At 29.7% G+C, this 17,813-nt stretch overlaps 1 protein-coding gene across 2 annotated transcripts; it reads left to right on the forward strand.

Moving 5' to 3' along the window:
* Window positions 1-115: 115 nt before the first annotated feature.
* On the forward strand, window positions 116-17,608 carry LOC134693471 (early endosome antigen 1-like). Of its 2 annotated transcripts, none has more exons than XM_063554305.1 (16): window positions 116-275; window positions 4,896-5,216; window positions 5,682-5,813; window positions 6,367-6,542; window positions 7,332-7,517; window positions 8,610-8,691; window positions 9,201-9,278; window positions 9,712-9,845; window positions 10,360-10,429; window positions 11,147-11,240; window positions 11,741-11,827; window positions 12,061-12,138; window positions 12,580-12,745; window positions 13,129-13,262; window positions 13,767-13,875; window positions 14,646-17,608. In XM_063554305.1, the coding sequence occupies exons 2-16, from the start codon at window positions 4,903-4,905 to the stop codon at window positions 15,065-15,067; spliced, it is 2,262 nt and encodes a 753-aa protein (XP_063410375.1). In that variant the 5' UTR covers window positions 116-275; window positions 4,896-4,902; the 3' UTR covers window positions 15,068-17,608. The 2 variants fall into 2 exon arrangements, with proteins under 2 accessions (XP_063410375.1, XP_063410373.1); XM_063554303.1 differs by having other exon boundaries at window positions 116-184.
* Window positions 17,609-17,813: the final 205 nt, after the last annotated feature.

Below are 17,813 nucleotides of genomic sequence, written 5' to 3' on the forward strand. Positions count from 1 at the left end.
CTCTATCTATAATTCCATTCTCAATTTATACTGTAGTAATACCTTTTTGAATATAAAATGACGTAATTGATTTTCCGGATAATTTCATTCTGAAATCGACTTTGTTTTACAGTGGCCAAGTTTCCCGGATGTAAATGTTTTCATTGGTTTCAAAATGGAGTCAAAACAAGAAAAAGCATGAAATGTAGATGTCAAAACCCCATTTCCTATTGAAATATGCAAATAACTTGTTGATACAGTATAATAAAAGTTCCAGTTCACCAAGTTACACAAGAGTAGGTCAACCAAACAATAAACTCTAAATTGTTACGAGGTTGAAAAAGCTAATCTATAAAATCTGCATGAAATTAACACAAACTTGAGTTTGTACTCCGTACAGACTCTGCCTCTTGAATCCCTTCCTCGAAAGTATTTTAGTTCAATATAGTCCGAGATTACTCTGACGTCCGACGGCTGTTTAGCCAGACAAGCTTGTCTGGCTAAACAGCCGTCGGACGTCAGAGTAATCTCGGACTAAGTTCAAATTCTGATGGCAGACATTTTCTTCTTTTTAGAATTTGTAATAAAATGATTATTCAATACTTGTGTTTCAGATTCAGTTCCTCACTCTTAAGGCCTGTTGGCACAAATTGTCCCAATGTGCAGTTTTCCTCGACGTATTTTCTTCTCTGTGCTTTTAATTTGGTATGCGCTGGTTAAGATTGGGATTGAGGAACAGCAGTATTAAATCTGCCGGTTCTGTCAATGTAATGTGCCACTGTTTGTAATTTGGTTTTTGTCTCTTCTGTGTTCTCGCCGTCCAGTCTCGTATCTTCTCGTTCGTTTTCAGAGCATGGACACTCCAGAAGGAAATGTTGAAGCGTTTCAGGTGCTCCACAGTTACATGACTTTAAGGCATTGGTTTAGCCTACTCGGTTCTTGTAGTAATTCAGTAGTTGGGCGAATATACTGAAATGTCTTTTAATTGGGAAATCTTACATAATTGAGTGTTTTGTAGTTGGTAATTTTTCATAAAGGTCCCTGCCTCTCTCAGATATTTCCCCATCTTCTCTGCCATTTATCAGTTACCATGACATATGACTTAAACTTTTATCACCAACAGCCTAAGGCAGCAACCATTTGATTTTCGGGGGGGGGGGGCTATGTTTTTTTTGGAAAAAAAAGTTTGTTTCCAGTTTTTGGAGAAAAAAATGATTTGTTTTAGATTCTGAGAAAAAAATGATTTGTTTTTGATTCTGAGAAAAAAAAATGTTTGTTTCACCCTCAGCTGCCACTATATGTAATGCTAAAATTGAAAGAAAAAAATAGTTTTCGACTTGCCGCGAAAAAAAAAAAATTGTCAAGAAAAAAAACCCATAGCCCTCCAGAAAATCAAATGGTTGCTGCCTAAGAAATGACCACCTTGTATCATGAAAACTATAGTGCAGTTATATTACTCAATGAAATGATAAATTAACTCATCAACCATGTTGTCAACTATTTAAAGTTTTATCATTGTCAAGTCTTACATGTATAAACTAGCAAGTCAACCCAATGTTTACAAACTCATACTTTTACTAACTCTGGTACTCTTGAAGGGTAGTGTGACGGGGTTGCTTCCCTTTGAAAATCTTAGTAGATACTTTAATAGTCAGCCGTAAGCGGTTGAACTAAGGAAGTACTTCTTTAGCTCAGTCGGTTAGTACTCAGCCTTGTAACATAGAGGTCCCGGTGGAGACAAGCAATTTTGTAATGAAATTTGTGCTCTCTGGTTAGATTGGCGCCCAACAATAATAACCCACGGTTAGAAGAATTACCTAGCTAGGTTAAAATATAAATATAAAAAAGATGAAAATATCATCATTATAGAGTATAATGACTCTTGAGGTGGGGGAAGTGTGACGGGGTTGATTCCCTTTGAAAATCTTAGTAGATACTTAGTCAGCCGTAAGCGGTTGATCTAAGGAAGTACTTCTTTAGCTCAGTCGGTTATCGTGCTGCCTTGTAACACAGAGGTCCCGGTGGAGACGAGCAATTTTGTAATGAAATTCGTGATCTCAGGTTACAGTACATGTAGCATACCGGTAGATGATACAACATTATATCATAATCATGAAAGTATAAGATACATTTATGAATTATGTAGTGATTAAACATCACACATCAGCAGATTTGTACTTGTACTTCTATCTAATCCGGGTCCGTTCACCCTGATTCATATTAGCCCAGCCACTAGTACCTGTTCGCCCAGGGTCCATTCACCCTGATTTATTTTTCTTCTTATTGTTGTCTAGTCGCATTATTTAAGTATTTGAAGAAAATATGTTAAAGTTTGTTGAAAAATTGACACAATATTTATATTGCCGCAATCAATTTATCATTTATTTTTTCCTTTGATTTGCGGAGTAGAATACTGGAATACAATGTATTTCTCTAATTCTATTGAAATTTATCCTTTTCCGAACCCATTGTATCAAAAAATTTAATCAACGTGTGGTTGCCGGTGATCCCAAAAGATCATTGGATGATTTTAAGGGTCATGACCTTTTTAGCTAACTGGATGAATCAAAATTTGATAACAGGTGTTAATGAAATTGACAACTTCGTGCAATGTGAAAGGCACTCGAAGGGGATTTTCAGTTCACAAAAAAAGAAAATGTCTTTTTAATCATTAGAGAAACAGATTCTTACATAGTTACTCGTGAATTATCGGATTTATCCAATCTCGATAGTTAAATTATAAATTTTAAAGTCCTCGCCGAGGCGGCTCGGACTTTAAAATTGATAATTTAACTATCTCGATTGGATAAATCCGATAATCCACTGGTATCAATGTAAGAATCTATATTTATCTTTATTGATATTTGTTAACAAAATAATTGTATTCAGTCAATCACGAATGTATGCAGTATGACTAGTCTTAGACACAAATGTTAGACTAGAGTATAAATTAATGAACTTGTAAATTTTATCCATTTTATAATTTACAGTTTGTACATCATTATTTTTTATTAATTTCAAGCTGAACATTTCATCTAAAACAAAACCAGGGATTGGAATTATTATTACATTGAACAATTAATGATCCTTAACAAATCCATAAATTTCAAGAATATACATGATATATTTACCATAGAAATATCTGAATAAGTTTTTTCAACTTCAATGACCTCAATATTAATATTTTTAAAGTAGGGTGAATGGACTCTTTGGGCGAACAGACCTAGGGCGTACTGTCCCGATAACATCTAATCCTAACCTAATTAATAAATAATCAGGTGAGTAATTAATGTTCTCACACTGTGAAATAGAAACACAATTATCATGATAGGGACATAGTTGTAGGTATAGACAAGACTGTTAGCCATATTAACAACACAGGGATTGAAAAACAGCACAAAGAACAACAAAAAAACCTTCAAACAAAACTAGGAGTGATATAAGTTGCTTGGGAGTGGTAAGCAAATCCTGCTCCTCGTTTGGAAGCTCATAACATGGGGTCAATTACATTTGAAAGTAATTAATTACATTCAATTACAATTACAAAATCTTCAATTAAATTACACATTACATTTGACTTTTTTTACCAATGTAATTAATTACATTCCAATTACTTGGCAAATGTAATTAATTACTTCAATTACATTTGAAAGGAAAATTAAGATAAAACATTGAAAACATGCATTTATTCTATGATATGTACATAAGTATTATACATTGCTCTATAGTTATAACAATTAGACAGTGTTCAACTAGTATACACATTTTTGTATTGTGTCATATAACTTATTTAAGCATTTTCCCATTACATTTGACCATCATCAGCTTTTCAAATGTTCCATCAGCCAGTCTGCACCTTTCCGGCCTAAATGTTTTTCCAGCAGTGCTAAATAAGCGTTCAACTGGTGCAGATGTGGCTGGAATAGCTAAATATTGCACTGCTAACTTAGCTAGACGTGGTAAACGTTGACAGTTACTATGCCAATACAAAAGAGGGTCTTTTGACATATCAATACAATTATCTGACAAGTAATCATCCATTTCTGAACTTTAATTATTAGAGCATTTGTCATTTCTAACTGTTTTGGATCAGACGGTGAATATTTTACACTTTTTTTTATGCATTGTGTCAATGTTGGTTGAATTTCTTTATTCTCAGAATGCAGAATGTACAAATCTCTGTGTTTTCTCTGAAAATTACAAAAGGCCTTATTTAATATCTTGAAAATATTAAATTGTTTTAATTTACCTATTGAAATTTTACATTTATTTAAATTTATTTGATTGTAAATGATACAAAAAAAGAGCACTATTTTTTATTTTTTGAAATGATTTTCATTTTTATCCCAGCTTATTCAAATTATTTATCTTAAATAAGTGATTTAGAAATCTGACAGAAAGTATACTGTGAAGGCTTTTCTTTGTCAGCTTACAACATTTGTTAAGATTATTGCTTTTAATAATTTTTTGAGAAAACACAAGATTTAATCTTTTGATCCAAAATTTCAAATGTAATTGACTTGTAATTGAAAAGTAATTGTCAATTACAGGCAATTTTGGCTATGTAATTAATTACATTCAATTACATGTAATTGAAAAAATGCTCAATTACACATTACATTCAATTACATGATAAATTGTAATTAATTACAGTCAATTACAATTACATATTTCAATTACCCCATGTCTGGCTCATAACAATACGTAACATAGCTAGAATATTTATTTTTGCTTAAGGTATAAACAAATTGAAAAAAAATAAAGTATGATTAAAAAAATAAAAGATATATTTTAATAATGGATCATTAGTCTAAGAGGATAATATATACTTTCAAACTGATTAGACTCGGGTTTATTATAAAACAAACATAATATAAAAAAATAATAAGACATATGATTTGATTTATATTTAACAGAAACGGAATGAAAACAGATGTAAATATGTCAGAGAAAGAAATTAACAACCAGGAGATGTTTGAACATTATAACCCACAGTATCCTCTACCTGAAGAGATCAACAAAATGGAGAGAGACGAGACAGTGTGTAAATATTGTGGAGTTAGTTACCTCATACACAATGAGATTAAAAAGCTAGAGGAGAAACTGAAAGCTACAGAAAAGGAACTGGAACATTTAAAGGGATGTGAAGTCAGGGAAATTCAACTAAAAGAACAAGTTACTCAATTAAAGTCTGAGATTGCAGATCTACAAAATATTATTAGTGATAAAAGTTTAATGTGAGTTTTCATTATTATACACATTTTTCCAATAGATATTGCTGGCATTATTATTTGATGCACATACCTTTTGAGATAATATTTTGTTCCAGTTTGATTGAAAAATTAACTTTCAGCTTGTAACTGTGATGCACATGCACAATACTAATGTTTCAATTAGAGAAATTATATATCACCCTGAAGAAATTGAAACCCCTTTCTGTGTCCTTGCAGACACTTTTTCAGGAGGCTCGGAAAAAAAAGGTACATACTTTTTGGATTGAAACTGTTATTCCAATTGTTTTCTAATGAACTGAATTAATTATTTTTTTCATTTTTGTATTTGTTTACATTAGATTTCATATTCTTTTTACTTTTGTAGCAAAAAAAATTTACACATGGAAAAAATAATCTGCTGCAGTTCATGTTAATATAGAAATTAACTACAGCCTACAGTCTAAATATCTACTTTGTACTTATTTGTAGGGTAACAACATTACAAGAGAGTTTAGAGAATGAATCAAATATGACAATTAAGTTACAGAATCATAACCATGAATTAGTGAAGAATCTAGAGAACACAACAAAAGTCAAGGATGATTTACAACAGAAACTCAAGTAAGACTTTGAAACAAGTTCAAACAACAAATATATAATATAGAACACCAACTTAGCATAAATATATATATATAGAACACCAACTTAGCATAAAAATCAATAAATGCAAGGAACTCAAGAGAAGAGTTTACTTTATGATTATCAGCTGAAAGTAATAAAAGGAAAAGTCCTGATTCTGACAAGTTTACTTTACAAGTACTTACCAAAGTGGTTAATAAAGGATTTGATGATTGATTGACAAAAATTATTGATTGCACCACCATTTTCAGTACAATTGGCAGTTTTCAGTGATGAAGGGAGTCAGACTTCCAGTTTTGTAATCTTTATTCGTCTGCATTTACAGTCTCTCTTTTTATAAAAAAAAAACCCACCTAGTTTATTTCTAATTATCATTGAATATAAGGGAATAAAATTGATTTTTTCAAAACATACTGTTTCATACAATATGATACTGTCACAATAACTGTACTTCTCAAGTGTTAAATTGAAATTTACATATTTATGAATGACTATTGTAATTTCATGTTTAATATTCATAATGTGTGTATTTCAGATCAAGAAATGTAATATTTGACAAGCAGCTGCCACTGATTAGAAAGAAGATACAAGAACAGAAGACAGAAGTGACAAGTGTCCATCAGTTTGTTGAAGAAAGAAATAAAAAGATAAAGGAAGAAATGATGTTAATGTTTTCTGATCTGAAACAGATTTGTCAACAAAGAGATAATGGTACATTGATATGTTATTATTACTAAGCTTAACAAAAAAAGGTGAACCATTCCAAAGGAACATTAAAACTCATGAGTCAAAAACGAAACTGGAAATGCCATGGCAAAAAACAACAATGAACAAAACACAACATAGACAACCAATGACTTAGCAACACATATCCAACAAAAAACTGAGTGAGATGTCAGTTGGTTAGGAAGGCTATTCAGATCCTATTCCACCAATGACACCTGTATAAGCTGATTATACATTCTGGCAAACTAATTATAAGCTTGGTACATAAGCTGAGTTAATGCAACTTCTAGGTACATGTCAATGCTGGTGAATGGTTCATCCCGAGTGTATCAACAACCCTGTAGTGCTGACAAGAAATAGCATTGAACTTTTTAGACTTTCAAAGCGCTTTAATTTTGTAACTGGTTTGGCCTTGCTCTGTCTTTATTTAAGCACAAGTACTGAAACTTTCTGTAGACAAAACTTGGGTATGAAGTATTGAGTTATAATCTGGTATCTTTGGTAGATTTTTATATGCTGCTTGAGACTCAATTGGTTTAAAGTTTGTTTTGGCATTTTTTATTTTAGTAGATTCTTAATTTGTATTGTTAATTCGGAATGTATGCATAAATTTACATGATTTTCTATTATCCAACAAAATAAACAAAATTAAACACCCAATGAAAATGATACACTACACAGTAAAATATACATTGTTTTTTATGTAAATAATACATGTAGGAACTCAATCTGATATAAACACCAAATTTTATTGTGTATTTATTTTCTATTTAGAAAAGATAAAATTACAGGAGAAGATAAGTTCATTGGAAACTGAAAAGGGTGAAGCACTGTTGACAAGTGTAGCAATGAAGGAAAAGGTTAAAGGGCAAGAACAAGATTTACAGCAACTTTCAATTTTAGTGGATGAAAACAACAAACTACAGCAACAGTTATCCAATATAGAAACAAAGACTAGAGGTAATACATGGAGATAAAACTCCTTACTGAAATATTTCAGTCCCATCAGGCAATAGATGTCTCCTGGCAAGAGCCTGAATTATATAATACTAAAAACTTACATGAAGCTTTAATTTTGGTTGATACCCTGATTGGAGAGAAGACCAATCAGCCAATGCAATAGTTCATTTTTTTAAGATTCTTAAATCTACAGCTGAATTTGAATGATTGTTTGACAATGCCAATGTTTCATTGCCTAGGCATTCAAACCTTTATGAAGCTTTTGTAGATCAGGTGAATATAGTGCTGAATTATTTTTGTTAATAAGATACAATATGCTTTATTTTAAAAACACTCCGTCACATTGACATGTGAAACAAGAGCTAAATTACAAAATACGAGTAACTTTGGTTTGTGAAAAATTGAAAGCATTCCCATTGATTAAGATGAAAAGTTTTTCACATTCAGTGTAAAAAAATGCTATTTTACATTTAGTGTAAAATGCATTATTTTATTTCAAATTTACTGTAATATGATGTTATTTCACATTCAGGGTGAAATGATGTTGAAAGTGCAGAAAAAATGCTCACTTTAATTTTATGGATTTGATTACTGTAAATTCAGAAATTATTGCGATGTTTTTATTATGTAAAACGCTACAGGGTTTTAATCACAATGAATAAAACTTGCATATTGAAATTGTTTATATGAATGTGCAAACCAGTTTTTTTTTAATATCGCAAATATTTAAATCATATTTTAGTCTAAAATGACAAAATCTCAATAATAAATGATTTTAGTCTAATATGACAAAATCTCAATAATAAATGATTTAAGTCTAAAATGACAAAATCTCAATAATAAATGATTTTAGTCTAATATGACAAAATCTCAATAATAAATGATTTAAGTCTAAAATGACAAAATCTCAATAATAAATGCACGCAATAATTTCTGAATTTACAGTATGTACAAACCATTATATATTCTGCCAGTCAATCAAATTCTTTCAACTTTTAACATGTCAATTTAGAAATTTCCACAATTTGATTGTTGTAAATGAATCACATTGTTAAGATTTAGGGTAATATATAAAAATGTTTTGTTCAACAGATTTACAGCATCAATTAGATGAAGCAGTATCTAAATGTAGAAGTTTGACAATGGAATCTCAACAGTTCAAAGATCAATTAAGGTAAGTATTCATGTCATTAAAATAAACAGGAAAAAGTACAAACCAGAACGATCAGACATATATGGATTGTGCTTTTTTACTCATAAAAAAGAAGATGTGGTATGATTGCTAATAAGACAACTCTCCACAAGAGACCAAAATGACACAGAAATTAACAGCTATAGGTCACTGTATGGCCTTCAACAATGAGCAAAGTGTATACAGCATGTTTTAACAGACAAATCATGTAACAATGGTATCTTTCTTTTCATGTATTCTTTTTCAATATTTTATCTTTATAATTTATATGAAAGCTTATGACAGGTCCCAAAATTGAGACGGTTGAGATGAAAAGTATGTTGAAAATTTCTTTACTTTAATCTGAAGTAACCCCAAATCAAAATGGCATTGATTGCATTAACTTTTCTGACCAAAGCTCTGTATTAAAAAAAAAGACATTTCGTATAAAGAATAAATTCACTGAATAGTTATTTTACTTGATTGCATTTTTTTTCTCATTTTCTTTTCAGGAATAAAAATCAGGATATGGAGGATCAAACAGCCCAAATTAGAAGGAAAGAACAAAACTCTGAAATGACAATACAAAAGTAAGTATTACCATATATTAATGATTGTTGATAGAGTCACAGTTCAGACAGAAATAACAAAATTCTGAAATGACAATACAGAAGTTAGTATTACAATATATTAATTGTAGCTGATTGAGTAATCATGATATCAAAAATTCCTTTTTATAGAAAAAAAAATGTATAATATAATGCTGATATTATTGATATTGATTCCTGAGGTCTCTTGTTTTTTACAGCAATAAATCTGCCATAAAATTGCAAAAAATAGTTTACATAAAGAAATTAACATCTTTTCAACCAGCAATTAAACAAATTGACTATGAAATGAAATGTTTTGTGTAGAGTACATGAAGTAATTGCTATTTTATTTTCAATTTATCAATATTCAATTGTCAGCATGATCAGGTATACAGTTAATTGTATTTACATGTAGCTAACACTTGAATTATAGATTACAAAATGAATTAGGAAAGAAACAAGCAGAACTTGCCACAAATTTGAAAGATTACAAAAACTTAGAAAACCGACTTCATGAACAACAGAGAAAAGAGGAAGAGATTCACAGAAAAGCTACTTTTACTGTCAGTAAGTACTGGTAGAAATATGGCTACATCCTTTACTGTCAGTAAGTACTGGTAAACATAAAACTTCACTGGAAAGCTACTTTTACTGTCAGTAAGTACTGGTTGAAATATGGCTAAATATTAATTTTAAATAAATAAGGATAATTTTATTTAGCCAGCAGCCCAAATGCACAAGGTCACTTAAAAAGACCCACATTGTCTTGAGTTTAATTTTAAATGAAACAAAATATCTAATATTAACATCAAAATCCAAAAAAAACAACATATTGCACATATGTATAGGCATGACATCATGTTTTGTAAGTTGTAACGGTTTAAAAATACACTTAAATTTTGTATGGGATGGGAATCTATCAACTGCAAATTAATTGTTTGTGTGTACTTACTGTAAATTATTGTTTTACTTTTTTGTTTCTTACATAGACATATATTATAATATATATATTTAACATTGTTGTGCTGGTATTAAGAATAGTTTTGTATATGTATTTATATTTATATTTTGCTATTTTCAGCTGAAAGTAGAGAACTTAAAGATGTATTGAACCAAGCAAAGGCAGAGATAGAACAATTAAAATCTGAAAGGTAAATAGTGTGCATGAGTCCTACTCAGCAGTGGGGGATCCAGAACTTTTCATAAGGGGGAGCTCTGACTGACCTAAAGTCGTGCTTCAGTGATTCCCTATATTATCAACCATAATTTTTTCCCCTAGATCCGCCTATGTACTGTCATTTAGGCACAGTTCAAACTATATTTGATGCATATTAGTGAACATATTGAGAAGATTTCTGGTATTAACATTTATCATAGTAAAGTTAATCTGTTCTTCACCTTAAAATCAACAAAAGGTTCAGTAATAAAGAAAAAACTTTCAATCAAAAAATCTTCTTAGTTGACAACATTTAATGTAAATGCTACATAAAACTGTTTCTCAATAGATATAAGAAGTTATGGTATTAGTACTTATGAGGCAACTCTCAATTCAAGTCACAATTTATGAAAGTAAACTGTTATAGGTCAAAGTACAGTGTTCTACACAGAGTTTTCCATGTTATTAATCCTCACCCTTACCTGAAACAGTAGTGTAACATCACATATAATTTTAATATACTGTGAACATCTCTTTTGTATATATATACTGAACATAGAGTATTTCAGATAGAAAATTTCAGCCTTGGAAAAACAAAGTTATCTTTATTAAAAAATGTCACCAAATGAAATAACTTTTAAGAGTAACCAACCTGTATTTACTTTATACCATGGTTAGAAGTTAAATAATTACTTTGTTTTTACTTGTACAGAGAAGTAATGATAACCTCCCATCAAAACAGAATAGAACAACTGAGACAAAGCTTCCAGAATAAACTATTTGAGGCAGATAAATGGCCAGAAAAGGTATGTTTGTAGATTTTAATTTTGTTTATGCTTCCATATTTTGTAGTTTTTGTGTTTAATTTTGCTCATTTGGTCACTCATTAAATACAAAACAAAAAAGGGGCATTGATTGGGAAAAAAATATAACAATAATAGCCATGAAATAAGACATATATCTAAGCCTTTGCCTCCCTAGATAAACTTTAGATGAATTTCACATTTTTATTTTTGACTTCTGAATGTTTTAGCCATGTTTGCTCTACATTAAGGCTTTTTGATTGACAATGAAATCAGTTTAATTTATTTATATGCTACCCTATTAGATAATAATTAGTGAAATGATTTTTTGTTTTATAGATTTGTGTTATGGATATGATGCTGTTATTTTTATAAACAAATTGGTATTTTAAATTCCATGTCTTACTATGAAACTTGCAGAAAAAACACAGAATAAGAGGTCGATCAAAACATTTTCGTATATTATTTCCTCAATTTGTATTTTTTTTCATTTAACATTTCAGTTAGAAGAAGCTTTAAGAAAAGAGAGGGAGAAACACCAGACAGCTTTGAAATCTTTGGAGGACAGACTGGTAGAAAACTTTGTCATGGTAAGAACTGTTCATATAACTGATCTTCTTTTGATATTGTAGAAGTTCAAGACAGATTGAAATGTCTAACTTTTTAATGTCAGCAGAAAATTAAAAGATAAACTTTTTAATACAGTGAAAATTTCTTGATAAAGTTTGAGGTATTTCGCAGATTTTTAAGAGTTTATTTTATATTGACTTCATAGAAAATACATGTTGTCTTCAAGTTTTGAAATATCAATTCTATGTTACAGGAAATGCAGATAGAGAAACAGAAATATCAAGAATTATTAGAAAAATATCAGGGTTCTACTAAAAACCAGGAATCAATGGTAAGAATTTTCCCTATATGTTTAAAGCGAAAAATTAAAAAAATGTTGAAAAGTAGAAACAAAAATGTTTCAACAGGTATCTATAATTCAGTCGTAATTATTTGCATGTGATCTGTTTGTCCTCATATTTATAAGATGTTCATGTATATATATATTTTCTATTGATTAATTTTCACTGCATGTAGTTTTTTTGACAAATGTCTTTGTACAAGGTTAAAAAAACCAGGATGGGTTGCAGTAATACATGTATCAATATTCTCCACCTTTTTGGCAGATTACACAATTTTAAAATTTAATAACTTTTTTCAGTGATTTTTTTCACTGCTAGATTTTAACTTATTAAACGATCGCCAAATTATTACCAGTGGGTATATATCACCTTCACTTGGACATATATTCACAAATGTCTGCATGAGTTCACTATTCACATTTTATTTTAAGTTAAAATCACAACTAAATGATGTGGAAAATAGGTACAAAGCTGAGATCAGGGATCTACAGAGACTCTTAGCTGATAATAAAACTAGAGCTAAGGAGACAGAAGAATCTTTGAGAAGAGAAATTGAAAGTCTAAAATCAATTATTAGAGACTTAGAAGATAGATTAGGTAAAACTATATTCTTTAAGTTCTTCTTATTGCTGCATGTTATTTTGGCAATAAAGGTAAAACAATACTTTATATGACACTATTTTTAAGTCGGATTTTCATCAAAGAATCATACATGTATCTTATAACCATTTGTCTGAAGTATTTTATGTAGCTGTGAATTTACAGAAAAGTGCATAATTTAATACCTGAAGAATAAATAAAACTTCAATAGCAATGAAGATTATAAACATAAATTTGTGACAACCATACTTAGCTTGGCTCTTTTATAAATTATTTTATTATTTAATTGTATTTTGTACTATGTGTTGAAAGAGATGAGACTTAAATAAAGGATTTTCTTTTACTTGATTAAACATGATATTATTTAATTTGAATTTTAGCTCGGTTAGATCATGGTAGTGATGAAAAGATGGCTGACCTGAAAATACAGCTTAAAGAAACTCATGAGGAGTTAGAGGAGGCTAGAGAGGAACTTACTCAAAAGACAGATTTATTAAAAACAACAAAAAATGAGGTATAAAAAAAAATAACAAGTTATTTACTATATGAATAGCTAGTACATGTATGAAAAAACTGAAATTTGTTTACCACCAAATGCAGTTCTAACCTAAAACTCTTTTTGTTTTTTTCCATAAATACAAGTATGCTTTGGTATAATAATAATATTTCTTTCTTTTATAGTGCATGCCTAGTTGTTGTTATGAAATACTTGAATAGTGAATTTAGAAATATTAAAATGTTGAAATGCAACAATTATATATGAGTATTAATATAAAAAAAAATCAAATATACTAGTAAATCTTTATGATAACATTTGGCAAAAAAGCCTGATTTATGAAAAAAAAGAAAACAAATATGACAGACACAAACCAACTACAGCTGTTTCTTTGGTAGCAATGTTATCTTTAATCATTTTTCATTTTAACCCCCTTATCCGTGTTATAAGTAAACTCTATTGTAAAAAATTTAATTTGAATAACCTGACAAGTTCTTTTTAAATAGTGTTTTGCTTTTACAGGTGAAGTTTTTACAAGAAACTGTACAAAGGGAAGTAGAGGAAAGGTTTGAGTTGACAGAAGCACTGAGTACTGCCAGGACAGAACTTCTGAAACTGAAGAAACCTCCAGGTAGCCATATAAAATTTGATACTTGCAGGGTCCAGCACAAAGTTACATTTTGCTTGAAAGACTAAAGATAAAATTATATTGAACGTTATATGTAGAGATTTGGAGTAAATGTTTGGCAAAAATTTATAAATCTTATTCAAATGTACAATGTCTTCATTGAAAATTTACCTGTGAAACATTGATTTAATTTTAAATGTCATTTCATATTCTTTTACCTTTGTAAAGAAAGAAATTTTATCAACCAAAACTTTACACAGAAGTTTTTCTTTAGACTCTTGTTTTTGTTGTCACTTTTATTGAGTCAAAGAAGAAAAGATAGAAAAGTAAACTTGAAATAGCTTAATCTGTCCTCAGTACTGTACATGACAAAGAGAAAAAAAGAACACTTTTTCATATTATCATAGTGGTTGTACTAAATGCAGTGGATATTAAGATAGAACTTTTTATTCAAAAAAAATATCCATAAAAACAATTATTTGTGCTGATACATCTAATGTGTTTCCTTTGGTCTCTGGTAGACAGTTGTCTCATTTACACTTATACCACATCTTTTTATATCTATAAAAAATTAAATGAAAATATAAGCAACAACTTATTCTAATTTTTCGATGTTTAATCAAGGTAGTAATAGTGATTAGGATTGACTACATCTTGCATTCACTGGTTTAGCTGGCCTAGATAACCATCTTACTCAACATAGGTAATGAAGAATGTTGTATGTTCAACTAGTGTTTTTTTTTTATAGAAAATTATTTTATTATTTTTTATAGGTGGGTACAGTGGAGGCAGTAATCCAAGACAGTCGACTGCCGATAGTAACATGTCGCTTAAATCTGTTAGTACAGTGAATAACAATACAGCAACTACAGAAAACATGAACAGTGCTAGAAACACTTCTGTCGGTGATCTGAACAGTGCAAGGAGAACTTCTAATGACGATCTTAATAAACAAAATAATAAAAATTTAAATAGACAAGGAACTTACACATCATCTTCGAAAAGTTTAAATCCACTGAAAACACCGCCAGTACAATCAAGAGAGATATCAACAATGAGTTCAGCAACAGTCAGCAGTTCTCATAGTTCTGTTTCATATGTTGGTGATGCTGCTAAGCCTCAAGGAAAAATGAAAGGTGGATCTATAGCAGACACTAGAAAAAGGATAGCAAATATATTAGGAAGAAAATCATGATGCTTTTAAGTATTGACTAGTGGTATTTTAATTGAAATCCGAAAATGTGATATTGCTTTTACTCGGAATGTTTTAGCTGTTGGTAGAAATATATGAGAATGAAGTATAATATATTTATTATAATATTGCCCAGTTATGCTAGTCAAATTTGTAAGTTAGTCCACACCAAATTAATTTATCATTCTTTAGATTTTTCTTAATTTGGAAGGAAAGATGTTGAAAAAATGTAAGTACTCCATATCACACTCCAAAATGCTTGTGTATGTTTATATTATTTGTCACAAACTTATTGTTCAGAGTTTATATGACAATAAATATTTGAATTGAATTGAATTTAAAACCACCTATTTAAGCTTTTGTTGTTTAATTTGAATAAGATAAAGACACTTGAGGTCACATCTATATTTGAAACAAAAATAAAATTGAATCGTCAAAAATTTTATACTTCTTTCTTTAAAAAAGACACTTGAGGTCACATCTATATTTGAAACAAAAATGAATTAATTAAGAAAAGAAAACCACCTTAGAGGTATTGTTTCAAAAAGCTTTTGAAAGCTTAAAATACTTTTTTTTTTTGAATATTTATACACTTACAGTTGTAAAAGCTGTACTGTTTTGCCTTATTGAACATTCACATTCCTTGCAATTGTTTTCCTAAATGATATAACTGAGAAAAAAGTGATAGTTACGAATTGGTTCTTAACTTTTAGTCTTCCATTAAAAGAAAAGAATTAGTCATTGATTTGGTGTTAGCATATGCATCTTTTATACTCAATGTGATAACGATGAATTTGTGCATTTACTTTTATAATTTATGTATTTATTGGTGTTGTTATGATTGCTCCTTTTTATTGCCATATCAGCAATGAATATTATGTATGGATCCTTCTCTGTCATCAAAACCTGACCTTCTGATTTATGTCAGAATAAGTAATGATTGTAAACCATTTATCAATGTTTATATATATATTGTTGCTAATTATAGTCATTCTCCAGTAACAGAATTTTTACACAGTTCATACATGGATTAATATATCTTTTGGATAATTAATTATTGTGTAATATTAAGGAAACATTATATTTTCCTGGATATTTGTTTTTATTGTTATAGTTAAATTCCTGGTTTCCCTATATACCCTGTAAATCATTGAAAGCATTGGTATCCCAATATAATATTGAATCCACAGTAAGATTTTTTTATGAACATTTAGGAAGAATACCTTATGATACATGTTATATTCTTGCTTTAGCTAAGGTCTATTTCAATTTCATTTAATGCAGAACATAAGACTAATCATCCCACTGTTAGGCATGCTTTTGGTGACTTTAAATTAGTCAAGTGGTTAGCATATTTTTTGTTAGGTTACATTGTTTCTGAAGAAAAAATGATATATTGTACATTGGTAATGCAATATTCCAGTGCTATTTGTCTTATAAGAGGTCTTTTAATTTTGAGAAAAGACATGAGCCAAGGCTCCGTGTTGAAGGCCGTACTTTGACCTATAATAGTTTTCTTTAAAAAAAAAATGTTATTTGGATGGAGAGTTGTCTCATTGGCACTCACACCACATCTTCCTATATCTATAATCGAAAAATAGTGAAAAATAATTTGCCCATTTTTTTTTGGAAAATGTCAGAAATAAGAATCCTACCAATAAATGATTGACTTACTTATTGAGAAGGTAATTATTTCTCATATCAAGATATTTACCTACTGTGATATTGTTATCTTATATAACTTCTGTGGTCAATGTGTTCACTTAGGCCCATTGTATATGCAATCTACAGTAAGCTACACTTAACAGCATCCAACAGAAGGAATATCATGATCATCAATTTGTCTTTTTTCTCCTGATCTTCAGGGTTTGATTATCGTAGTGGGCTTTAAACATATAGCTGCATCTGCTTCCTAGAATAGTAGTTCCTATTAGTTTAACCTCAAACAAGCTTATATGTAAAACTTGCTTGTAAATCCGATGATTTTTTTCAAGTGAATTTTGAAAGTACAGTTATTCAAATAAATTCTCAAATTTGATTTATATCATGAAAATACCAATTTTCCTTTTTGGTAAAGTTCATTTGAAATTAACATTACAATTTCATGTCATTTCATGTGAGAATCATCATGTGGAATTGATTTGAGCAAAATTTGTCTGTTTAACTTTTATTACCCATAAATAATTCTGTATTCTTTTTACATATGATTTATATCCACAACCATTAGCAACAATGACATTAGTAGAAAAAGACAATATCAGATTTAAATGACTCAAATATCAACTTTTATTTTTCTTGTAGCAATCCATGGAAATGCTTCCAAAAGTACACACTTACAATAATTTTTCTCCTTATTGTTATTGTTAATTTCTAGCAAGCATTCTTTTATCTCAGTACTCTATTTTATACATATGAAATGTATGTGTATGCAGATATATTGTGCACCAACTGTCTTTCTACACCTCATGTCTGACCAAGATTACTTTTGCAACAAAGATCTATTAAAATCCTAAAATAGAGAAAGTAATAAATGTTGAAATATGATATATTTATCTCATTATTTGACAAAAGATACATAGATACTTCATCTACATTGAGTCAGAATCAGACAACTCATGGACACAATACCATCAACACTTTCTAGAGAATAACACACTGTCTTCTACAATTTTACAATAGAGTCTATTTACAACCACTGGGTGGATACCATTGCAGGGGGGAGTTTTCCCCCAAGGGTATATTACTAAGG

The sequence above is a fragment of the Mytilus trossulus genome, chromosome 12, assembly GCF_036588685.1.
Source record: "Mytilus trossulus isolate FHL-02 chromosome 12, PNRI_Mtr1.1.1.hap1, whole genome shotgun sequence".
NCBI classification, from domain to species: Eukaryota; Metazoa; Mollusca; class Bivalvia; order Mytilida; family Mytilidae; genus Mytilus; species Mytilus trossulus.

What these genes read in the sequence shown, in the direction of transcription:
- LOC134693471 (XM_063554303.1), top strand. Translation starts at nt 135, where the DNA reads ATGTTTTCATTGGTTTCAAAATGGAGTCAAAACAAGAAAAAGCATGAA. An exon ending in CAGATAAATGGCCAGAAAAG is followed by an intron (nt 11,241 to 11,740) that starts GTATGTTTGTAG and finishes TTAACATTTCAG; the next exon opens with TTAGAAGAAGCTTTAAGAAA. An exon ending in CTAAAAACCAGGAATCAATG is followed by an intron (nt 12,139 to 12,579) that starts GTAAGAATTTTC and finishes TTTTATTTTAAG; the next exon opens with TTAAAATCACAACTAAATGA.